Consider the following 20,130-nt stretch of genomic DNA (forward strand, 5'->3'; position numbering starts at 1 on the left):
CCCAGGAACTCCCGAAGTTCTAGACTCTAGAAGATGTATAGTGGTGGTCTGATCTGACCTGCTAGCTCATAAGGGAAATGAAAGGCCATTCTTCAAATAAAGCACCCTTGTGCTGACTTTGTAACTTAAGGGAATTGCACTTATAAATTCCCTTGCAATTCCCAACTACCTTTGGAAACAAGACTTTTTCATTTTCTGCTTAGCCCTACCTATTCTATTCACAGAAAGCCAGCAGCACATTAATGATTCTTTAAAAGTACACAGTCACTTGTAAAGGGCATTAGGATCCCTGGGGAGGTAAGAAACTCTGTGGCACATTTCTGAAGTAGACTCCTATTCAAAACTGTAACTGATAGCTCTTTTGTACTGATTTAGCCTGCACGTAAGGTCTCCAAAAGTAAACGTGATCATACTGACTTAAGCCTGCTAGTGGATGAGTCTCTAAAAGCAAGAGTGGAAAACACCCAAATTACATTCAAAGGACTATACTGGAAGTGAATGAAGAATTATCTATCATCTCTAGTACAATCCAAATTTTACCCTCTTCTCATCCAGTTTCTAACTGTAATGGTATTTATTTAATAAAATGTAATTAATTCTACTACACTTACTTTAAGAAGTCATGCTAGTACAGCATATTTTCACAAATCTAATAAGGATAAAATAGATGATATTTTCAAAGCAAAGCTTAAGCAATTTGAAAGTAAAACTTAAGATAGATTTCAGGTCATAAAGAAAATACAAGGAACTGTTCAGCTAGCCACAGACTTCAATTTAATGGTGTTCTTAGAACAGATCATATATCATATAAATAAGTGGTACGACACTGTAAGGCATTCTTTGCCTCAGTGCACAGGACCCAAGAGAGCTCTCCTACGAGGTCACCATGAACGTTCCAGTTTATTCTTGTCAGATCCAACATAGGGCACTTCTGACAAGTCAGGGCTATGCTGGATCTAAAAGCAAATGACTTTAAGGCTACCTGACCTAGTATCCAAAACCTTCTCCAAGAATTCACATACAAGTAAAAGGTGAACACATTCCTCTTTGACACATGCTATTATCTACCAACTACCTCCCCCTGACAACATTAAAGACATAGAACCTGATAATTGGGCAAAAGTTTATTTGCCTCAAATTTTTGATAACTGATTTTACAACAAAGAAATTATAAGCCTTTATCGAGATGCTATAATGTCATAGCTATAAATTACAAAGAACTCTTTCCGAAACAAAAATGAGGGTGGCAAGATAACTGAGCTTAAAGAGATATATTATCTAATTCCATATTTTATATCCCATGTAATTATGCAATCAACTCTCTTTTTGATTAGAGTTGAACCTATTGATTTGAGAAATATCAGGAGGCAAATAAAAGGCTTCTGAATTGGTAGTTAAAAAAGAAAAGCTTTATTTTAATAACAATTCCACTCCCTGCTTGCTGACACTAATACAGGTCATTCTTGGGATAATTTTTCAACCTGTGAATGTTTTATGACATCATTTCCACATTAACCCCTTAAAATATCATATTTATATTTGAGATTAAACAAATACTTTCACTGAAAAAGCCTATTTCTCAACAGAGGAATATCATATAGTGAAATTCAAAGGTCACTTTTGCAAAAAATCTTGAAACAGATTAAATGTACAAGTGAGAAATATATTAGTAAATTATGGTAAAAAATTCAGTATTTTTTTAATTGAAAAAAATGAAGATTGAAAATCATTTTTAAAAACTGTAGATATATGAGAAATGTTTGTGGTTTATTAATATAATAAGGATTATATATAAATTATAGGTGTAGGGACAAAGACTATAAAATAATATATAAGAATGAAAATTGTTCTATTAGAAAGATAGAATTAAAAGTAATGTTTACATTTAAAAGTCTTCATTTTTGTAATTTTTGTAAAAGGAGTTATTTTGAATTAATGGATGTAAATGTAGGTTTTACTGAATCAATTTAAACCAATAAGTGATTAAATAAACTACTTTCCTAGGGTCATTTCTTAAATAGTATAAAGCTTTTTTTTTTTTAATTAATGAAAGAAAAATGAAGAAAGAGTTAAAAAAAATACTGTTATGTACCCCTACAGAGGTAGAGTAAATGATAGAGGTGAAGAGCCAATGGGGAAATGGGATAAAACAAATCTTATATTACACCTTTCATTTTAATCTTAATGAGAAATTAATAGCATACATGGACTTGACTATAACACTTCTAAAGTTAAAGCAAACACTAAGAAATCTGAAAACTAAGAATTACTTTAACACACTATTTAGCAATTATTACTATAAATTTATTTTGAGGTAGATATAAACAACTATTGATATTTGCACAATTTCTGTTCTAAGCCATTATGTACATTTTTCCTTTCAATTAAATTCTCAGATTATTAAAGATTTTAAAAATATAATTATAAAATTAGAAGGCAAGCATTTATTATGTTCTATATTATATGTATTACCTAAAGCAGAGATCCAATATGGATAGAGCTCCTTAGTAAGAAGTGCATCATCAATGTCAGAGAGAAATTTTTTCAACACGCCTGTCACATCTTCAAGCTGATGTTTTCCAGCTCTCAATTTAAAGCTTCTTGCATCCTTTTTGAAACTCTCCAGGAGTTCACTTATGTGCAAAGGATCACCATTCTTTTGATAGATATATTTGTACCCTAAACCTTTGTTTAAAAAAAAAAAGTTATATGAAAAAAAGTCAAAAATCAAAATCCACTTTTATATCTTAGAAATAGAAAAATTTTGTGTTGGGATATTAAGCAAAACAAAATCATTACCCAAGAGTTGATATAAACATGCATGAGGGAAAAAGCCTCCCCAGCCCACTAATTTTAGTATTTAAAATGTAAACCTGATGAGCTATTTCAGCCTCAGCTGTTAGCAAACCCCTGGTCAGCCCTTCCCCCAGTTTTTCATGGTATCTGCAAATGTTCTTTTACCACAGGTACCCTATCTTCACTTTGTCTCCCAGAATTCAAGCTTGTCTCCAGTTTCGCCGGTAAAGAGGCTCTCTGGTATAATATTTCTTAACCGTCTGCACTCATATTTGTATATTAATTTCTGTTTCACATTTTCACCTTCTTCTAGATGAAAGAGTTGGGTCATCTCCTTTTCTTTGTTTGTTTTGTTTTGCTTTTTTGAGGGGGGAGAGGGGCAGAGGGAGAGGAAGAGAATCTCGAGCAGGCTCCACACCCAGCACAGAGCCCAACATGAGGCTCGATCTCCCCACCCTGAGATCATGACCTGAGCTGAAATCAAGAGTCAGACACGTAACCAACTGAGCCACCCAGGCGCCCCAAGGGTCATCTCCTTTTCACAGTTATTGATTGATTCATTAAGTGCCCTATATAAACAAAGGGGGGAGGCATGGTTAGTAAGAGGAAGAAGAGTAAAGAGGAGTGATTGTAATGATGATGATACAAACAAAAAAAATTAAATGCTCCCTTGCCCCCCCTCCCAGGTCTCTGGTGTCTCCTCCTTCCAAAACCCCATTGAATTTCCTATATTTATTCTTCCTACCATCTCACCTTCCTGTTCATCCTTGAACCACAATCTTGCTTCTGTGCCCAATCCCCACTCTACTGGGACCATCTTCATCAAGAATACCAATGATATCCTATTTTCTATATGCTTTTCTATTTTTATCCAATGAGAATCCCCTGCAGTATTTGACATTCCAAATGAATCCCTGCTAAAATTCTTTTAATTTCATGGCTTTCATGACATTATGATCCCATATCTTCCTGCCCCCTTCCTCTATGATGACTCTTCCAGTCCTCTAATTACACTACCACCTAATATTTACTAATGATTCCAGAAATCCATCCTCAAGTCTCTTCTCTTCCCAACTCCCCCACAAATTCTCTGGGTGAACCCATCCAACTTTATCACTTCAACTACTACATACACATTTTCACCCAGGTTTTCATTTCTAAGATGTCAAACACACACACACACACACACACACACACACACACACACACACAATCACCCTTTAATATACAGATTCTTTATAATATACCTGTAACACACACACATGATTGTCATGGACAAATCAAAAAAATCTGAGGAATCAAGTCTCCTGCCCCATTTGCTATGTCACCTACCAATCCCAATATGTTCTTTATCTTGTTCCTGTATCTCAATACACAGCAGTGCCTTCTCCCCAGTTCTTTGTAAGTCAGAACTTTTCTTTCTCATTTACAGTATTAAAATGAAACAAAACAAATGTCACATATATTTTTCATCATAATCTTGCTCTCAAAACTGTCCCCCTTTTTCCATCTCATGTACTGTTATTTTTTGCACCCAATTCCTCACTACATTTTCACAACACCCTGCCCCTATTCTTGGGCAGCACTCCAGTCCGCCTCCACACTGATAGCAGCTTGATCTGAGATACAGGTCTGCTGGTGTTACCAACAGCTTAAAAATCTGCATACCACCTTCCCACTGCCTAGAGGGCAAGTTTGAGTATATATGACAACATTTAAGGCTCTACATGAATAAGCCTAACCCTCCTGCCTCTTATCTCTGGTTCTTCCAACACTAAGCTCTGGCCACATTTAACTACACAAAGTTCCCTCAACAGATGACTTCCCTCATGATTCTATACATGGTCGTACCCTGTTCCTCCTCCTAGAATCCCTACTCCCTTCTCCTAACTAGCTCCTGTTTTCTCTTAATCATCATGGTAGGCACCACATCTCACCCATGAAGCTCCCTACGACCAACCCTACTCTGGGTGAAATTCACCCCGTACCAACCCCTGAACCTCTCTACCACAGAATTTTGTACACTTGAGATGTAACTGCCCAGCTGTTTATCTTTGATTCAAAAAATGTGTAAAAACCTAGAAGGCAAGGATCATGTCTTACTCTCTGTGTACAGTTAACTACACTATGACTAGAACTTAGCAAGCATTCAATAAATGATTATTTAATGCAAGAATAAGCAACTTCTACGAAAACAAAAAAAAAAATGGGACTAAGTTTTTGAGATATTATGTTCCTAGCTGAGTGAATTTCTAATAGCTAAGTCCTCAAGTTAACTGCATGTGAATTTAAAAATTTTGTTTACAAAAATTAATTTCCCCAAAAAACTAACTACTATAACCCATTAAAAAAATTAAAACTCTAAAAATTTGACTCTGAACTTGGTCAAGTTCAAATCTTGACACTGTGAGCACAAAAAATTGGTCTTAAGATTTTACTTATTTGAGAGAGAGAGCTAGAGAGCACAAGCAGGGGAGAAGGAGAAGCAGGCTCTCCACAGAGCAGGGAGCCTGATGTGAGGCCCGATCCCAAGAACCTGGGATCATGACCTGAGCCCAAGGCAGCTGTTTAACCGACTGAGCCACCCAAGCGCCCCTGGCTTTCAGATTTTAATACAAAGGTCAGGAAGTTCAAAATAATTGCTGTTGTAAGCTCTGAGTCAACCACCTGCATTCTATTAATTACTGGGCATTTTCTAAGTGCATATGGTATCTTCCTTTCTATACATGCTGGCAACATTGGGTTTTCCCCATGTTCTGCTCATTAAAAACAAACAAAACAAAACATAAAGAGTCTTTCACTGGCTTTATTACTTTAAAATGCAAGTTAATGTACCTTGTGCCAGAGTTACAAAGTAGTTTTAATGTATGAAATTTGGTTGAAAAAATCTAATGCTTAATCCAAAGAAACATCACAAAGAAACTTCTGATTTCCCTAGAGAAACATTAAATTGGATACACTGGAGCTAGAAGAGTTATTTTAATCATTTCTCAGCTTAAGAAAGACCCTATGCCATTATGAAACTAACATGATGTGAAAATTCCCAATGAGGTTATGCTCTTGCTAAAACATAATATGTGTGTAATTCATTTATACCTATGAAATTCAAGTGCGCTAATAAGGAATGGCTAATAAATGAAGACCATAACCTTCCTCCTCCCCCATTTTCATATAAACAGATGATTACCGTTGATAAAGAGAACACAGACATACTATCATAGGAAGGAATTTCATAGAGTAACAGCCACATAATGTGATTACATACATATTTACAGTAGATATATAATTCAAACCTATATAATTCAAACCCAGTGAATCTGAATATCAATGATAACTGTACTTGGATTACATGTGAAATAAGCAAAATACATAAAATGGCACTCTCCCCAGAAGAAAATAGATTAATATATGCATGTTATAAATTTAATTTCTAAAAATTATTTTCTTCATGGCCTTTGTTATTTTTGACATTTTGCTCATATCAGTTTATTGTCAGTTCTCAGACTGAAACCCATGATTCATGGCTTTGTCTTTAACTTTTTACTCCCACTGCTATATTTCCAGTACCAAGATCAATGGCTGGCACACAACAGACAATAAATAAGTAACGAACCAGTGAAACAATGTTTTACAGCAGCTCTCTCACTGATTACACCTTCTTTTCAAAATAAAAACACCCAAGGACACTTCTAATACTGAGAGAACAAAAATAAAAGTTAATTGCTTTTCAAGATATAAGATCAATCATTTTACTTTTCCACATTTGTAATCTAAATCAATGGCACTTATCTACAGATTAACAGGTAGAAAACATTTTTATATTAAAAATACAGTTAACAAATTTCTACCTTTTAGAGTATTAAGGAAATACGTAGCAGAAAGAAGGAATTTGAGGAATTCAAAGTAATTTGAAAATAAACATGAAAAATCAAGGCATACTTTATTTACTTTTCAGGCACATCTAAAATACTATCACACCATATTAAATTAAAATGAAGCTAGACCATGTGTCAACCAGTTGTTTTTTACTTGCAAGCTATTCATAAAAATGCCCATTAAAATTAAGTCAAAACTATTATGATAACCATGATTCTTAATGTAAACATGTGAACAAGAGCATGGTGAATGAAATAAATAATCACATATACTTTGAATGTATGGCACCAAAAAAATAAATTCTTTTACGTACTGTCCCATAGCTTCCCACTTCCAAAAACATGCTTATGGGGCAACCCTTTGCCTTTTCCTAGACTTTACTGTAGGCTTGTAACCTCTTAAAAATATAGTCTTCAACCTATTTCTAATATACATTTTACAATATAGATTCTTTCCATCTGGCATTTAAAATTTTTATGCATGTGAAAGAAGAAAATAGTAAAAGTACATTATGTAATTTGAATTTTATTGGGAGAAGGAACGGCATTTGGCTGAACAGGGACTACGTTTTTATTTTTCACGGATGTACTTACAAATATAAAGCTCTAATGCAGTCCAATGGAGGTACCACTTAAAAACTCTAAGAATGATAGTATGAGTTCTGGGGGTTGAATAAAAACTCTGTGATACTTACCATACTGTGTAACAAACGCTATACAGCTGTTCACAATAATGGGGACGTCATTTTTGCTGAGCTGCTGCTCCTGTAATGCATTACCATCTGTACCCGCTGCTTTCTCAATTGCGGTATGCCAGACTGTGAAATCCAACTTGGTATGCCCATGGATGTATAACGTTCTGTAAAGTTTAAAAGCATTTCAAATTATAATTTGGGTGGTGGTGGTGTTTTTTTTTTAATTCTTACTTCTAGACAGATTATCCTTAAATCCATATAAATGTGATCTTGTCTCATCCATGAGAAGAAAACCCCTGTCTACCACTAGCTTCCATTCCATCTCTCTTTTGCCTGTGCAGTTACATCTCTCTAGGAAGTACAGAAGTTCTCTGAATTCATGGTCTCACCTCCCTTTATTTCCTGACCCCTTTTATTTTGTTTCTGAATAACTGAACTGAAACTACTCTGGCCAGCATCATGGGTGACTGGATTTTGCGGCTACATTTTTCAAGATTTTGAAAACTGTCAATGATTTCATTTCTTAAGAAAAAAAAAAAATACATTTTGGCTTTTGTAATGCAATTCTTTCTGGTTTTTCCTCCTGTCTTTCTGGTCACTCAATTTCTACACAAGCTCACTTCCTCTTTTTGAACCTCAGTGCACTTGCATGAACTCCAAGGACTCTGCAAAGACCTGTCATTCATCCAGGCCAGTGGTTTCGTCCCTCACCTGGAGGTGGTAACTCCAAATCCCTATCTCCAGGTTATAACTTTATCTCACAGATCAGATCTCCATGTGACTGAAAAGCAAGAGCATAAAGCAGCCAAGAGACTGGAAAATGTAATCATCTCTCAAATTCAAATTTTCACTCTCCACTTACTTCCTTTGTGACCTGGGACAAGTTATCAACCTTCTTTGGGCCTCAGTTTCATCAGTGGCAAAATGAGGGTAATAATAGTATACACCTCAACACTCAGTGAATGTAATATTAGTAACTAAGTAGTAAACCATAATACTAATTAATATTAATTTTTGGACACCCTCATCTTAATGTGCCACAATTATCTCAAAACTTTCTCTTTCTCCTACCAAACTGGTACTAAAATCCTCCACTTATCCTACCAGAAATCTAGGATTTTTTTTTTTTAAGAGACAGAGAGTATGCGCGCACACACACACACACACACGCGCAAGTTGTCGGGGGAGGGAGAGAATTTTAAGCAGGCTCCACGACCAGCATGTCTAACGCAGGGCTCAATCTCATAACCCAGAGCCACCCAGGCACCCCAGGATTAATTAATTTTAAATTGGCTCCCGCCCCCCCCCCAACCCCATCACTGCCACATGAATTCTGTTGATTCTTGTTCCTGAATATATTTACTCTGCTTCCTCTTCATTCTGACACTGATTTCAGGTCTTCACACTGCTCCTTAAGGTCGCTAAAATGCCTCCTAATAAACTTGCTTTCCCACTTCTCCACCTCTCTAATCTCCACTCCTCAGGGCTGCCAGAATGATCTAATAGCAAAACTAATCTCAAGACTGAGAAATGTAACTTATCTACCTAATACACAGAAACAGAGAGTTAGGCAAAATAAGGAGACAGAGGAATATGTTCCTAATGAAAGAACAAAACAAAATCTCAGAAAAACTAAACAAAACAGAGATAAGCAATCTATCAGATAAAGAGTTCAAAGTAATGGTCATACCACTAAATCAGCTTTGCAAGAAATACTAAAGGGGATTCTTTGAGTGGAAAGGAAAGACCAAAAGTGACAAAGACAATAAAGGATCTGAGAAAATCTCCAGAAACAACAAAACACATAATAAAATGGCAATAAATACATATCTATCAATAATTACTTTAAATGTAAATGGACTAAATGCTCTAATCCAAAGACATAGGGTGTCACAGTGAATAAAAAAACAAGACCCATCATTATGCTGTCTATAAGAGGCTCATTTTAGACTTAAGGACACCTACAGATTGAAAGTGAGGGGATGGGAGCACCTGGGTGGCTCAGTCAGTTAAACGTCTGCCTGGGATCGAGCCCCACATCAGGCTCCCTGCTCAGTGGGGAGCCTGTTTCTCCCTCTTGTGCACTCTCTGTCAAATAGATAAAATCTTACCAAAAAAAAAAAAAAAAGTGAGAGGATGGGAGAAACATTTATCACACAGATGTATGTCAAAAGAAAGCTAGGGTGGCAATACGTATATGTGACAAACTAGACTTTAAAACAAAAGGCTGTAAGAAGAGATAAAGAAGGATACTATATCATAATAAAGGGGACAATCCAACAAGAAGATCCAACAATTATAAATACTTATGCCCACAACATGGGAGCACCCAAATATATAAAACAATTAATAACAAACATGAAGGAACTAATTGATAATAATGCAATAATAGTAGGGGACTTTAACACCCCGCTTAATCAACAGATAATCTGAACAGAAAATAAACAAGGAACCAATGGCTTTGAATGACACGCTAGACCAGATGGACTCAAAGTAAGGATCATAAAGATATTTACTAAAATCAAAGGAAAAATGAATGAACACAGGTAGAACTTCAATGAAGAGGTAGAAAATATAAAAAAGAAATCAGGGCTGAAGAATACAATAACTGGAAGGAAGTTAGGAATCAACAGCAGATTAAATGATGCAGGAGAATGGATCAGTGGAGAGGAATGGAAGACTGAGGAATAAAAATCACCCAATCAGAACAGCAAAAAGAAAAGGTAATTTAAAAAGTGAGCAGAGTTTAAGGGACCAACGGGACAATGTCAAGTATTCAAATACTTGCATTAGAGGAGTCCAGAAGCAGAACAAAGAGAAAAAAGGACAGAAAACCTATTTGAAGAAATAATGCTTGAATACTTCCCTAACCTGGTAAAGGAAATAGACATCCAAGTCCAGGAACAGAGTCCAAAATAACATGAACCCAAACAGACCCACACCAAGACGTATTATAACCAGTATCAGGAATTAAATCGAGAATCTTAAAAGCAGCCAGAGAAAAACAACTACTTACATACAAGGAAACCCCCTTATGACTATCAGCTGATTTTATATCAGAAATTTTACAAAAGGGAGTAACATGATATATTCAAAGTGCTGAATGGAAAAAAAAAAAAAAAATACAACCAAGAATACTCTACACCCAGCAATAGTAAAGGAGAGATAAGAAGTTTCTCAGATAAGCAAAAACTAAAGGAGTTCATCCAACCAGTCTTACAAGAAATGTTAAAAGGATGTCTTTAAATAAAAAAGAAAAGGCCATAACTGAAATTAAAAACTATGAAAGAAAAAATATCTCATTGGTAATGGTAAATATATATAGTAAAGGAAGTGGATCTAGCTACCAACATAGCTAGAATGTAGATTAAAAGACAAAAGTAGTAAAATCATCTAGGACTACTAAGATAATAATGTGTAAAATGTGATGTCAACAACAGAAAATGTGGCAGGGGGTAGGCAGTTAAAATGTAGTGCTTTTAGAACATGCTTGAACGTAACCATTAACTTAAAGCAAACTACTATACACTAAGGATATTATATATGAACCTCATGGAAACCAAAAACCAAGTATCTATAAAAGCTGCACACACACACACACAAAAAAAAAAAAAAAAAAAAGAAGAAAAAGGAATACAAACTTGACACCAGGGACCAAATGTCACCAAATCATAAGGGAAGAGAGCAGAAGAAGGAAGGAACAGAAAAACTACAAGAACAACAACAGAAAACAATGAACAAAATGGCAATAGGTATGTATCTATAAATAACTACAACAAGAACTAAATGTTGCAATCAAAAGAGAAAGTGGGGGGGGGTGAATGGATTATTAAAAAGACATGTGTGTATATATATATATATATATATGCGCTGTCTATAAGAGACTCACTTCATATCTAGAGACACACACAGACTGAAAGTGAAGGAATGGAAAATGATATTCCATGCAAATGGAAATAAAAAGAAAGCTGGTGTAGCAATACTTTATATTAGATAAAATAGACTTTAAAACAAAAAAAATGTAACAAGGGACAAAAAAGAACATTACATAATGATAAAGGGATCAACCCAACAAGAGGATAGAACACTCGTAAATATCTGCGCACCCACATATGGACACCTAACTATATAAAGCAAATATTAAGACACAAAGGAAGAAATTGACAGTATATGTGTATACATATATATATATATATGTTTATATGTGTATATGTTTATATGTTTGAATGAAACATTACTCAGCCATAAAAAATAATAAAATCTTGCCATTTGTGACAACATGGGTGGACAGAGATGATATTATACTAAGTGAAATATGTCAGAGAAAGACAAATATCATATGATTTCACTTATATGTGGAACTAAGGAAAAAAAATAGATACTGACCCCTAGATAATAGTGAATAATATGGTGGTTGCCAGAGAGAAGGAGAGTGAAGGGATGGGAAAAATAGGGGAAGGGTACAAAATAAGTAGAAAATAAGAGGTACAAACTTCAAGGTAAAATAAATGTGACACAGGGATACAAGGTACTGCATAGGGAATATACTAATACGTAATAATCTTTTATGGTGACAAATGGTAGACAGGTTTATTATGGTGATCACTTCACTATATATATAAATGTTGAATCACTATGTGTACACCTGAAACTAACATTACATGTCAACTACACTTCAATTAAAAAAAATTAAAAATGAATTGATAAATAAATAAATGCAAAGCTAATGGCATCATTTCCTAGTCATTTCCCTTCTACAGCTCTGGAGTTTTCAAGACTAAAAGGCCTTTATGATCTGGCCCATATTTTCCCCTCCAACTCTGCCAGTCTCCTACACTAAAGACACACTTAAAAAAAAATTCACATGTTATTGCAATAAATATTTCCTGATCTTTGGCTGGCTACTCCAACTCTCTCCCAAGTATACTCCAGGTAACCCTCCCTGACACTCTATCCCTAATATCCTATCCCTAAGATCCAGATGCTTAGTATGTGTGTCCCTTCTTAATTATGAATAGCTGATTTGCCCTCTATTATACCATCTGTTCTATGTATAAATGTTTTTGCTGCTAGAAGCCAAACTTGGCACAGACAACAAGGAAGAAAGCATTTCGGTATGTCTAGTCATAAGCATGGTGCATGGCATTTCGCGGTACATAATAGTTTTTTAAGTCCTATTACTAGGTATAAAAAATTTCATTTAAAAAACAAGTTAAAAGTAATCACTGATGTATATTTATATCAAAGTAAAACTATTTGATCTTGATTTCAAACTCTGAGCAGGCTACTTTGGGTTCAACTAAAGAGAAAGAAATGAGCTGCATGAACACTAGGTTGTTGTTTTTCGTTTTGTTTTGTTTTGTTTTGGGGGGCGCTCATCTTTTACATTCCTGGTAATTCACTAGCCCTAATTTAAAAAGAAAATAAAAGTCCACCTTTCTTTCCTTCAGTTTCTTTTCTATAAATGTTTCTCTAAGAAGATAAAGCTAGCAGCTTTACTACACACACTGCTAACATCTTCTGAACTTGCTAGAACAACTACTTCTTCCCTGACATGCGTGCCTATAATCTTCATCTCTTGCTTTCTGACATATGTATCTATTGTTCTTATTCTCCACTGCACCAGAGCAGCCCTGACCTCCTGTTTCTGTAATTTTCTTTTTGAAGAAATCTCACACTTGCTGTAATATTGATGGCATGCTTTAGCCTTTTTGTTTAACTCAAATCATCTTTAGCTCAAAAGCGTTCTATTGCTGGATCCATTTGTCTAACTGAAACTATGTAACTCAGGTAACTTCCCTGAGAAGTATCAAGCCCCCACATTACATAGACAATCAAAATAAGGACTTGCTAGATTCAGGAGTTTAGGTAAAGGGAAAGTTTTAATTTTTGTTGATTCTTACATATTTTTTTTAACTTGATACTTAAACTCTAAATATATACAAAATATGTGGTACTCTTTGCTTATAAACAAACAGGTACAGTGAAAGAAACCCAAAATGCAACAACCTTCCTGCAGTACCAGTATAACTTCAGCAAGCAGTGAAAGAAACCCAAAATGCAACAACCTTCCTGCAGTACCAGTATAATTCTGCCATCAACTGTGCACATTTCAAACTTTATGTTTTCTTTCTATTCAGAAGAAATCCCATGATGACAAGTTTAGCTGTCTCCTTGTGAACTAGTGATGGGTAGAACAAGTAATGACAAGTTAACTCCTGAGTCAACCTGTCAAGCACTGAATCCTAAAATATAGCATCTAGTGAAGTAGATGTGTGACATTTAATAGCCTCAGTTCAACTTTCTCCTGTGATGCTTATCTAATCTCTGTGCCTGGAATAAAGCATCAAAAGACATTTTCAACACATATACTGGCCGACTTTGTGATTCCAAGTATTATCAAACAATGATTTTACATTTCTAGATAAGAATACCAAATAAATATTTCATTTACATCTTGAAAATTTGAAAAGTTACTTTGAAGAACTCTAACTACAGAGAAATAAATTATTCTAAATGTCCATTTCTCAAACATAAACTTTAAAGGGCACTTCAATGTCATATAAAGAAATATTCTTATATCCTATAATGAATCAAGACAGTTCAATAAGACCTAGAAACCAAGCCCCAGGACTTACAAAAACAATTTTCTCAAAATTGCAACATAATAACCACAAAGTGTGGATAGACTATCATATTCTATCCTGGTCTACTGCCCAACACCAGAATGTCTTCACAAATAAATTTGACTGTATAAAAAATAAATACAATTACATAAAGAACATTTTAAACACAACCAAAAAGCTAACAGCATGCCCCACAAATATAACTGAAAAAGGGAGTATCTTATGCATTTACACAAAAATGAAAACACTGAGACTTGTAGTGTAAGTCAGCATTTGTTTGGCCATAACTACTTTATTTTGCTTTCATTTCTGAAAGATACTTTTGCTATATTTAGTATTTTAGGTTAACAGCTGCTGGTTTGCTTATTTTGTGAGTTTGTTGTTGTTGTTGTTGTTTTGTTTGTTTTTCTCCAGCACTTGAAAAGATTTCAATATACTATCTTCTGGCTTGCAGTGTCTGTGACAAGACACTCTCATATTTGTCCCCTATATTTAATGTGTCTTTTTTCTCTTGGTACTTAATTTTTTTTCTCTCAAAATGGTTTTCAGCAATTTGATTATCATGCTTGAGGTATGCTGATCTTAGTACATATGTGGGTTAACAGTTTTTATCAATTTCATATAAGATTTGCCCATAATTCTTCAAAGATTTTTTTACTTCTTTCTCTTCTCTCATTTTGGGATTCCAATTAACACTTACATGAGATTGTTTGATATTGCCCCACTGGTCACTGAGGCTCTGCTGATTTTATTTAGTCTTTTTCCTCTCCACGCTTGTGTTTTGATAGCTCCTAGTGTATGCTTTCAAGGTTATTGATCTTTCAAGGTCACTGGTCTCTTTTTTATGTAGAATCTACTATGGCATTAAGCTGATAGTGGAGTTTTCTTTACAGAGAGTGTATTGCTCAGGTTTAGAAATTCCATTTGGTTCTTTTTTTAATTATCCATTTTTCCTCATTATGTTTATGTTTTCTTTTACATCTTTGAACACATTTATAATATTTAATAATCCCAATTTAGGGTCTTTGCTAATTCCATTATCCTTCTCATTTCTGGTTCTGTTTCTGTGAACTGATTTGCAGCTTTTTCACAACACTAGTAATTTCAATCATACGCTAGACATTATGAGTGCTGAGTGTCAGGACTGCTGTCCTCTTTTAGAGAGAGTTGATGTTTATTTTGGCATCATTTGCCTGTTTGACACCTGGCAACTAAATTACTTGTGGAGCACTGGGGTCCTTTGGAAGTCTGTTTTTTTTTACCTCAGATTTGCAAAGACATTCTTTTTTTTTTTATTAACATATAATGTATTATTTGTTTCAGAGGTACAGATTTGTGATTCATCAGTCTTACACAATTCACAGCACTCACCATAGCACATACCCTCCCCAATGTCCATCAACCAGCCACCCCATCCCTCCCACCCCACTCCACTCCAGCAACCCTCAGTTTGTTTCCTGAGATTAAGAGTCTCTTATGGTTTGTCCTCTCTGCTTTCGTCGTGTTTCATTTTTCCCTTCCTTCCCCTATGATCCTCTTGTCTTGTTTCTCAAATTTCTCATATCAGTGAGATCATATGATAATTGTCTTTCTCTGATTGACTTATTTCGCTTAGCATAATACCCTCTAGCTCCATCCACATCATTGCAAATGGCTAGATTTCTTTTTTTTGATGGCTGCATAATATTCCATTGTGTGTGTGTGTGTGTGTGTGTGTGTGTGTGTGTGTGTGTGTATACCACATCTTCTTTATCCATTCATCTGTCAATGGACATCTAGGCTGGAGGTCTGTTTTTAAGCTTAGTAATAAGGTAAAAATAAATCTACCTTTACCTTAGGGCTAGTTTAACCTTAAATCAATGGTGTTATCTTTGGGGTCTCTGCCAATGCCCTGTATGTTTAATGAGGTCTCACCTAGCTGGATGGAATGTGACCGCACTCCAGTGTCATCTAAGTTATGGGCGTTGTTCAACTCACAGTACCATGGCCCAGCCTCTGGGAATCTCATCGACAAATATCCAGATTAGTACTGAGCCACAGCTGAAAAGGAAACTGCTACGAAGACTTCCAAAACTCTCTTCTACATATTAACCTCTGTTCTCATACTCTCTCTGGAAAATTTTAGCTACTTCAGATTCCCCAAACTCCTATATCTACCTTTGCAATGTAGCAAAACCACCACATTCTGCTTCGGTCTTCCCTCTCCCTGTGCCACGGACTGAAAAGGGCCTGCAGGTAGAGAGACAAGGTGATCTTAAATCTTACTTCGTTTGTTTCTCTTCTCTTCATAATCACAATCCTGGAATGCCTACTGTCCCAGAGTCTGAAAATAGTTTCATATATTTTGTCCGGCTTTCTAGTTGTTTGAAATGGGAGGGCATGTTCCATGCCAGTTATTTCTTCATGGTCAGAAATGGGAGTCTGGCACATTTCCTTTAGTCACTGCAACCATAAATCACTCTCATTTTAATTTATAGAAATACAGCATTTTTTCCCCACACCTTCAGATAAGAGTTCGCTGCATAAGGATAGAAGTTTAGCCAGAAGCAAACAAACAATTGTGAAGAAAATCTGCAGATGCAGAGACTGTGTCACAAAAATGCAGAAAGAAATACTATTCTAAGTATCTTGTTTCCTCTGAAGCCAACAGTTCAGTAAGAAGTGTCAAAACACCTAACTCCCCAGGAAGGCAAAGGCTCCATTTTACAATCTCATCTCTGCAAACTATTAGGCAATCACATATAGGAAAGGAAGAACCAGCCTTGTTTCAGGTCTGTTTAAAACCTTTAATGGTGTTCCACTGGCTGCAGAATAAATCCAAATTCACCCTTTTAACAACAGTATTTTTTTTTAAGTTTTAAAATATCTTTCAAAAAACTACATCTTCTGTACCCTTGTAAAAAACCTGCAATCCTTTTCCAGAACAAGACAAACTATTAATTACATTTAACTGATAATACTAATATGGTTCCAGGTTCAATGGATCATGCTTCCTCCTCAGGAACTCAAGGTCAAGGCCAATTTGCACTGACATTGTTCCCTAGCCTTCCTATTCCTCTGAATCTATTGTTTCCACCTCCTGAATACTTTAGTCTCTTAGCCCCCTCATTTTTTTTTCTATTGAAATCCTACCTAGAATTCCAGATCCAGTTAAATACGCTTCTCTTAAAAAAAAAAAAAAAAAAAAAAAAAAGATTATCCTGCTCCTACTTATTGAGAAGCAATCTTCTCATTCTTTCATATTTCTTCAGAGAATATCACATTTACTTGTTCATAAGCTTACATTCTAGCATTTGGATGGTGCTTTAAACTGAGTAAGAGAAACTTTGGAAGCAAATAATATATACTTTAAAATCTACCTTGTGTTGGGCACCTGGGTGGCTCAGATGGTTAAGTGTCTGCCTTCAGCTCAGGTCATGATCCCAGGTTCCTGGGATCAAGTCCTGCATTGGGCTCCCTGCTCAGCGGGGAGCCTGCTTCTCCCTCTGCCTCTCTCTCTCTCTCTCTCTCTCTCTGTCTCTTATGAATAAATAAATAAAATCTTTAAAAAAAATCTACCTTATGTTAAATGGTCATGCATTCCCTTTATTGTAATTCTATCTAACAAAAAATCACTTTATAAGTTTGAATAGTCCCTTTCTTTTTGCAAAACCTGTGGAGGCGGTGAGAGAAGAGAATCTCTTGTTTGTCTTGGCAACATTCAGATTAAACTATCTCTACGAATTAAATCATCAGAAAGTTACAAAAGCAGTCAAGCTGATATTTTGGGCAATCGGCTACTATTTAATTTGCAATTACATGCACAATTTAGAAACCACTTTAAGATAATTCACCCTCCAGAGTATTGCTAACATATCGGCTGCTACAAAATACAATTCAAGAGGGAAAAAAACACCATATGTAATAAATTGATCTAAAATAAGAATCTTAAACTCAGGGCGTTAATCTCCCAAATTGAGAAACGTAGTCTGTCCCATAATTGTGGAATGTACTGATGAAGTGTTTACTCTCCAGTGTTAGCTTCTTTATGTCTGGAATTTGCAATTAAAACTGAATGCAGCCAGGCTTGGGAGCCATCAAGTGTATTATGCTTTACTATAGGTCAACCAATCTTAAAAAACAAACACACACCCACTAAAAACAAAACAAAAAAAATGCCAGTTTTTCTGCTTCTGATAACATATCTGAGTTATTCATATTGTATTTATTATAACCAACAACCTTTCAGCAAAAGCTTAATAATAGGTGTCTTTGACAAATGGGCATGTAGCTATAGAAAGTGAAGATTGTGCACAGAGCAGCTTATTCATCAGAAAAAGATACACAGAGTGTGCAGGCTAAAGTGGAGAAATAGTTTTCAAATTTTAAGAAGGGATGTTTTGAACATTCTAGTTAAAGTGAATATTTAACCTACTATCCAGGAAAATGCCTTCTGACCTCACGGTCCAGAACACTCACTAACAAGAGATATTCAAAAACACTATTTTTTTCACACAAATCCTAACTAAGGCATAAAAGAAAAGCAAAATCTAAGTCCCAGTAATAGCACCAAATAGCACCAAATAGCATGCCAGAAACCCTAAAGTGTAATCAAGAAAGCTTTATTTTCCAAAATAATAATTTTTAAAGTATACAAAGAATACACATTAAAGCGACACCATCTGGAACACCTTCTGTTTAGAGCTTTTTAAAGCAAAAATGTTGTGTGTGTGCAAAATATTATTGTAGTATTCTAAAGACACTCATGCTATGCACATAGAGAAAATCACCATGAAGATTAAAATCTGTATCTAAATAGTGACTATATTCAGTGGAGGATTATCAATTTATGAACTCTTCCAGTTCAGGGGGTTCTTTCTCCTTCTTGGCTTTAAGAAATATTAATATATTTTAGCACTTTAATCGAAGGTAGACAAGGTGAGGGAAAAGATGTGAAATTAATTTATTAAATTTATTTATGATTTGCAGTTCTGGTTCAAGACATCACTAGCAAAAAGAAACAAAGGTTAAACTTAGAGCTGGTTGGTTTCTCTCTCTTCCAATTACTCACAATATCTCTATATGCCATCAACATGAATAACTGGAAGTTGTTCTATTTCCTAAAGCCACAACTTTATCTGTCATTGACAAGTCTAACAGTCTACTTTAGCTTACAGTCATTATTTCCCAAGAGGCTAAGAGATGAAAAAAGAGATGAAAAAGAGGGCAATGCAGTGAAATTCTCTTCTTCTGACATGGTATTAAAACAGCTCATTAAGCAATCACAGCTATAATTAACTGGCCTTGTTTGAGTACCAAGAGAGGAGCACACATTCCCTATCTCGGTAAATGATACAACCATCGTAAAGTCACCCAGGCCAAAAAAGCTCAGGAGTCGTCCTCATCTTCTAGTTTACAAAGCAACTGAAAACCATCAGACTGGGTATCTTTCTCAACATTCCACCCACGAGATCTAGAAAGTTTCCAACATCCAAAACCATCCATCAATTCCTCTTTTCTTCTGGTTACAATCGAGGGACCTTGCTCTCTTCTTGTCCTCTCTCTTATACCTTCAGTATCTCCCTTTTTGTGTCTCCTTCCATCAGAATTTAAACTTGCACAAGTTCAAACCATCTAAAACAAACTGCACACACATACCCTTCCTGGGACAAATCCCTTCTACCTCGAGAATCCTATTAACCTCCAGACATCCTTGCCAAACTCGTCACCAGCTGTTTCAAGTTACTCAACCCCCAGGCTTAATCTAATCCAGTTTCTGCTTTATCACTTCTGCTCGCTTCAAAGTCACCAGATGGACTCCGCATCAATTATCCCAGGAAGTATCTGCCCTCATCAGGCAGCACCTAACAGTTCTGACTGTTCCTGCCTTCTTGTAATACTCTCTCTCCCTGGGTTTTACGACCCCACTCTTGGTTTCTTGCCTCACTTTCTGGATAAACTAGCTTAACAACTCAAGGCAGCTACTCCGCCCTGACAATTATCTGGCCTCTAAAATGATGTGTATTCATCAAGGCTCCAACACACTAATTCTTCCCTTCTTACTCTATAGACTCTTCCTAAGTGACTTTCTGTCCTTCCTTCTATATATGGGTAACTCCAAAACCTGTAACTCCACCCCATTAACCTTTACATGAACTC

At 35.6% G+C, this 20,130-nt stretch overlaps 1 protein-coding gene across 6 annotated transcripts in view; it reads right to left on the reverse strand.

Moving 5' to 3' along the window:
* Positions 1 to 20,130, reverse strand: part of ARAP2 (ArfGAP with RhoGAP domain, ankyrin repeat and PH domain 2) — a 183,932-nt gene that overhangs the window by 64,404 nt on the left and 99,398 nt on the right. For all 6 annotated transcript variants that reach the window (XM_032400158.1, XM_032400159.1, XM_032400161.1 and 3 more), the window contains exons 20-21: positions 7,367 to 7,530; positions 2,473 to 2,685 (exon numbers count right to left, since the gene is read on the reverse strand). In XM_032400158.1, coding sequence (XP_032256049.1) covers positions 2,473 to 2,685; positions 7,367 to 7,530 — 377 coding nt within the window. The remainder of the gene's footprint in view (positions 1 to 2,472; positions 2,686 to 7,366; positions 7,531 to 20,130) is intronic.

The sequence above is a fragment of the Phoca vitulina genome, unplaced genomic scaffold (genome assembly GCF_004348235.1).
Source record: "Phoca vitulina isolate PV1807 unplaced genomic scaffold, GSC_HSeal_1.0 scaffold3, whole genome shotgun sequence".
Taxonomy (NCBI): Eukaryota; Metazoa; Chordata; class Mammalia; order Carnivora; family Phocidae; genus Phoca; species Phoca vitulina.